Here is a 6538-nt window from a genome sequence, read left to right as displayed (position 1 = left end):
ACAGAAAAAATATATATCTAAATGAAATAATTTTAGTATCCAAATCCGTCAAGCGTTTAGTCTTAAGATGCAGTTCCTCTTCCCAGCCTCTATCTGTCGCTCTGCTTTCATTTGCTCGGAGAGCTGGAGGGAAAAGGAAGAAAAGAAGCAGACAGCAGTTCATGAAAACAAGGAAGTAAATGCTGCTGGACTGGAACTGTAGCTTTCTTTACTCTGTTAGAAGTGAAATGTGTCAGTTAGCAGCTCAGGAAAAGAAATAAAGCAACATCGATTGAGCTAAAGAAGTTAGCCGTTAAGCTAACTGCTTTACAGACACCATATTATTACCTTTAACAGCCCAGTTAGACAGAAACAAAGGGTGAGGAAGACACGGACAAGTAAGTATGAACCACTACCCTCCAACATGACAGACAGGAAAAAGTCTTTGTGTGAACACTAGAGAGAAAAGGAGGTGTTGGAAAAAGCAAAGGGGAGCAGTTTGCTCTGTAGTGGAGCTTTTAATATCTTGTAGTTTGTGTCAGTCTGGAGGAAAAGTAAACAAACAGGTCAAAATGAGAGAGAGAAACCAGCGAGGTGTACAGGTGAACAATATGCTACACTTTTATGCTTCTCCTTTCAGTCCACTCTGCAGGAACGCAACCGGTCTGAAAAAAACATTAAAAAAAAAAAGAAAAGCAGAAAGGTCAGGGGCCTGCGGAGAGCAGCCATTTATGTCTGTGAGTTAGTAAACAAGGGGAAAGTGAAAGTGGAGATCAGCAGCAGCTGTAGACAAAAGGATACCTCTTTATAGCACCTGCTCAATGTGTGAATACAAGCAGTGGTTTAAAGTAACAAAGTACATTTATCTGATTATTGTACTTGTTAGTAGGCTTTTTTGTTGTGTGGGGGTTACTTCAAATATTGTAGTTTCTACTCCACTACATTTCAAGGAAGCTCTTTACTTTTGGCTCAGCTTAGCTTTGTAATCCACTGTTGCTATTTTTCTTTATTGATATGCATTTTCAATATTGCAGGATAGCAACCCTTAGAACTGAATTTAGACACCACTTTTTTGGAGGTTTGCATGACGATTAATTAATGAAGGAGTTAGTTGTTATAGGGCTCCAATTAATGATTATTTTGCAAATCACTTAATCGGCCAATGTTTTTTATTAATCGATTAATAATCTGATAGCAAAAGGTTCCTTAAAGAAGACTTTTTATTGAACTGAACCAAATGAAGCTAAAGCTTTTCTAGTTACAAAAGAGCATATGGACACATCAAGAAGGTTTTTTTTTTTTTACAATTTTGGTATAATTGCTGCTAAAGGTGGGTTGCTTTCTCAGCTAAAACCATGTTTCACAGTCTCTATGCTCCAGTTAACAGTTAATCGATTAACAGATTTGTTTGTGATTATTTCAATAATTGATTAATCACGATTCATTCGTTTGACTGTTTCAGCCCTAGTTGTTACCATATGGCCAAGTTGTTCAATAGTATGAGTTCAAATCAGAGTTGCAGTGTCTTTGTTGTACTAGATTCAATCTCTGTTCCATTGTGAAAGCCTGATAAACCAGACTAAATGTGAGATTAAATGTATAATTTACAAACTCGCAGCCAAAAAATTATTTTGGCCACTGGTGGGTGGGGCTAGTTTACTAGGCTACCGTTGTGAAGGTATGAGGAGAATCAAGAATCTCCTGTTTTCTTTTTGGTTGTTTTTGAGAAAGAATTAATAATCAAAATAGCTGTCCTTATTCTTTGTGGCATTTTTATGCTAAAGTTCTTTACAAGTGGTATAACATTTGTAGCAGGTTGTTTTATGCATCAATATATCAGGTAGTTTCTAAAGGTTACAGGGTTCTTTAAAATTACTCTGAAAATTATACATAAATGTTACTAATATTATTAAATTAAAGTTGTATTTTTGAATACTTAGGTACTTTTAAGTGCATGTACTTTTAAATGCTTAAGTATTTTCTAAAAGTGAGTACTTCAATACTTTAAACTTTGTACATGTTTGACAGAGTTACTTTTAATTGTAGTTGAGTAAGTTTTGACTATGAGTATCAATACTTTTACTCAAGTACTACTGTTGAGTACTTTGTCCACCACTGAATACAAGCTTATAGAATTTGTGTTTCTGTGGAGCTTCGTCCTCCTTAATGTTTTGTACTGATCTGACAACATTTTGACCACATATCTACTATGCTGTATGTATCATTTTTTCTATTAAAATACCATTGAGTCATTGTGGATATGACTCCACCATATGGAGGACCACAAGAGTCAACAAAAAAAAATAAAAAATAAAAAAACAGCCTTTTCAAATTTAACATTTAAATCATACAATTAGAAATCCAATTTAGAAAGCATTTTCTAATGGTATTTTTCTTTATGTAATTTTTAAATGGGAATTATAATTGTGTTTATCAATTCATTATGAAACACTGCAATTTGAAAATGTTTTTTTAAATGGTATTTCTAAATAAGGATTTAAAAAGAACAATTTATATATTCAAATTTAAATGCCTTTTCTAATCACGTATTTAAAAAGTTGATTCCTGGTTTTGTTTCCTTTTCACCTTGTATTTTCCCATCCTTTCAAATCCTTTAGTCATTTTGTGCAACAAGTATGTCAGTTTCACCGATGAGGGAATCTGGTTACATCCCAGGAGCAAATGTGATTGGTTAAATTGGTTAACAGTGTGCTCAAGGACCAGATGGGTCACAGGAGAAGTTAAACGTAGAGGATTAAAAAAAAAGATATAACTGCAAAAAGGAAATGGAAAAAAAGAATTACCTTTTTAAATGTCTAATAAAGGCAGGTGTCTATAATAAGATTAATAAATTGGGGCTTTTAAATATCCATTCAGAAATTGGATTTGAAAATACATTTTCATCTTGCAGTATTGGATATTGAATTAATAAATACAATTTACAATTCCTCATGAATAATTCAATTAAAAATGTACAATTAGAAAACTCTTTTCAAATTTAATCTCTAAATATATGATTTAAAAGTTACATTAGAAAGTGCAGCAGGTTGTTTGTCCAGCAGCTTCCAAAAAGTCTTGGCTGATTCATTCATGTTTATGATTTAGAGGCTAAGTCCTCACTCAAGCTTGTTACTGAGTCTAAACCCTTTCTAAGGTATTTTTACTTCTGTGAAAGGACATGCTATTAGAGAATATGGTTTCCATGTACTCCAAGTGTCCACATGGTCATCAGTGTAATGAGGTTGGTGGTACATATCAAAGTAACACAAACACTGATAGTAATGTCCAATGTTTCCCAGCAGAACATTGATCCATAAAGCGTTCTTCTTGTGCGTCCTGGTATCATTTGTTCCTTAGGCCAGCGAAGAGCTGCTTTTGGCCATTTATCAAGTTTTTTTAAAAAAAAACTGATTTGCATTTTCTAGAGAATGGAAAATGCATAAAGTGAATTACATTCTGTGATGGACTGTGTGTTAGAATTGGGCATATCCATTTTTGGATATCACGTCTGCTGCTGCAGGCTTTTAAGATACCGTATAATAACTGCACCTAATTTAGGGTGTCTTATGCCATTTAAAAAATGTCATTTCATGAATCAAAGACACAACAAATGTTTTTTTTTGTCTGTTCGTTTTTTTTTTAACCCAAACTGCATCAGGTAATAGTGTTCAATGCAGTGGACTAATGAGCAGTGGAATGTGAAGATCTTAAAATTATGGCAGAGTTCCGGTTACATTTTTGAAGTCCAGCCAACTCCTCAAACCCTTTCTAAACCACACCTGCTTTTTGTTAAGAGTTGAAATTTTTGAGGGACACTATAGGCATCGGAAGGTTCAAGTATGCACTGAGTATTCTGATGACAATCTATAGATCCAGCATTGACTCCCTCAGCAGGTTGATCCATAGAAGGCTGAGTTTGGATAAGATCCCAAAGCTGCTGTTCGCCTGAGTCAATCAGACTTTGTCTCCTATGATCCTGTTCTTGATGCCCAGTCATGTTGGAGGAAGAAAAGGCCACCTCAAAACCATTCCCACAGTGTGAGGATAATGAAATTCCCTTGTTGTCCTGAAACATTCAGATGTCCTTAGGGACCAGACATGCATCCTAAAAAAACAGCCCCACAACATAATCATCACTCCGCTAAAACTAGGAACCATTCTCCTGGTAACCGTTAAAGCAAAACTTCATCATATTGCCAGATGGAGAAGCTTGATTTGTTATTTCAGAGTAGCGTCTGCACTGCTCCAGAGTCCATTGGAGGCGTGCTTTACACGACTGGATCACTTTCAGTTGCACTTTGTGATGTAAGGTTTAGATGCAGCTGCTTAGTAAATAGAAACTCATTCCATGAAGCTCACTACGTATTGTTTCTGAACTAATCTAAGGGTCACGTAAAGTTCAAAGAGCTGTAGCTCTTATACATTAATACCATCTGGCCTTCTATGTCACTTTAAGTGGCCTACCTCTTCATGGCTGAGTTTCTGTCTTTTCCATTCTTGACCAGTTTGTTATAATACCACTGACAGCAGAATGTTTAGGAATTAGAAGGGAGTAACTTTCTAGAATGGGCTTGTAACCCAAATTAGATTCTATTCCAGCTTCACGGTGAAATTCACTGGACTTCTGAGACTCACCCATTCTTTTAAAAATGTTTATAGAGATAGTCTGGGTGCCCAGGTGCTTGATTTTATACATATGTCGCTAAGGAAAAAATTGTATCACCTGGTTATAATTTTTGTACAAGTAAATAAATACTTTTGGTAATATAGTTTATATCTTATCCCTTAACAGTGTTATTCACTGCAGCCATCAGTGGCCATAATGCCGTGCATGATTGTTGCACATTTGGAATTCAGGATTTAAATCTCATGCAAACATAACATGATGTATCCCTGTGATTCACAGATATTCCAGCCACAATGGATCACAAAGAGGAGTCTCTGGAAGGGGCCATAGGGCTGAATCACGATGATTTGCCGCAGATGGACGGCTCCTGTGACGCGTGTGAGCCTGACGAAGCCCAACCTGCGACTCAAGTGTGCCACATCTGCAGCTTTGCCTTCTGCCCTCTTCATGCTGAAAGACATGCCAGCAGCACGCGACACACATTAATGCCTTACAGCGGCGAAGACGCACAGCCCTCTGCTCTGGACTCAGACAGAGATCGCAGAGTCGAAGGTGCAGCTGAGATTGAATCTGGTGAAAAGAGGGCAGCTGCAGTGGGTGAAAATCAGGGAGAGGCACAAGGCGCTGAGAATGGGGGAGCTGAGGAGAGAATAAACGACCAGAATGAGGGCGGAGGTGTGGATGAGGCCGAGGCTGCTGGCGAGGCAGGGAAGAGGGACACAGTGACAGTGGAGAGGCTGCGCTGCAAAGAGCACGGTCAGGAAGGCTCCCTCTACTGTAAACCTGACGAGCAGATCATCTGCGTGGTTTGTGCTGTGCAGGGCGAGCACAGAGATCATGAAATCATTACTCTGCACGAGGCCTATGTGTGGCAGAAGGTGAGCTGCACACAACATGACAGGTTTATACATGGTAGACTAGCAGAGTGTGATTTATTGCTTGCCATGTGTTGGATCTAATCACTTATGGCACGCTGTACAATATCTGCAGCCCTGCAGCATCATGTATTCAGAGCATCACCTATCTGCTTTGCATTTCTAATTCATTAGCAAGTATCCCGATAGCTGTGGGCCTTTTTCTCTTTAGAGTCAGCTCAGCAGAGCTTTGTAAGTGCTTAGTTTAATAGTTTAAACAACACAACATTTCATGGTCACCCACATGACTTCATTAATAAACTGATCTAATTACACTGCTGTAAAATGCGTTCTCTGAAAACCATAAAACGGAAATGAAACTGTGTCATTGTAATTTTGGGTTTAAATCAAATTAAAAAAAAATCTTTGCTGCAGTGATTCAACATGATGTCTTTCCTCTAAGCATATTACATAGGTTCAACGAGTCAGCTGTTGTTCAGTATAGCATAACATTACCAGCAGAGTTCAGACGTTTTTAATATTGTTTTGTATATCACAAATGCAGAAACCCGAGACATTTGCTGAAATGTATTTTTCTTCTTTTCTCTTTTGAAAACATTTGTTTAAATTTTTTTTCTGTGCACGTGGCACCAGGACACCCTAGGCCGGAGGTCGATGATCCACTTTGTAGTTGTATCATCTGATCTCCGGTTGCGTTTCTCAGACACTCAGAAGAAGAGAGAGGCTGAGCTGTCAATCAATTACCACCTTATGGGGAGCTGGATAATTGGCAGGTCTAAGCGTGTTCTGAAAGTCTGTTGGGAACGTCTGCAGGATCCCTTTGTTAGTGCAGTCTTTAACTTATCAGGACGAGTTTCTCCAAGATCCATAGGGAAGTTGGAAACATGGAGTCAGTGTGGTCCATGTTCTCCTCCTCCATTGTCGATGCAGCTCAGTTATGTGGGAGCAGCTCGTAGTAGAGTCGTTCTCCTCCACGTCGAAAGGAGCCACCTGAGGTGGCTCAGGCATCTGTTCCGAATGCCTCCTGGTCGCCTCCCTTGGGAGGTGTTCCAGGCAT

At 38.3% G+C, this 6538-nt stretch overlaps 1 protein-coding gene across 1 annotated transcript in view; it reads left to right on the top strand.

The window, feature by feature from the left end:
- Positions 1–152: 152 nt before the first annotated feature.
- Positions 153–6538, top strand: part of trim44 (tripartite motif containing 44) — a 68558-nt gene continuing 62172 nt past the window's right edge. Inside the window, exons 1-2 of the mRNA XM_015375735.1 lie at positions 153–377; positions 4886–5484. Coding sequence (XP_015231221.1) covers positions 4900–5484 — 585 coding nt within the window. The 5' untranslated portion in view covers positions 153–377; positions 4886–4899. The remainder of the gene's footprint in view (positions 378–4885; positions 5485–6538) is intronic.

The sequence above is a fragment of the Cyprinodon variegatus genome, unplaced genomic scaffold (assembly GCF_000732505.1).
Source record: "Cyprinodon variegatus isolate N-32 unplaced genomic scaffold, C_variegatus-1.0 Scaffold124, whole genome shotgun sequence".
Classification (NCBI taxonomy): domain Eukaryota; kingdom Metazoa; phylum Chordata; class Actinopteri; order Cyprinodontiformes; family Cyprinodontidae; genus Cyprinodon; species Cyprinodon variegatus.
This window is presented reverse-complemented; position numbering and strand designations above follow the sequence as displayed.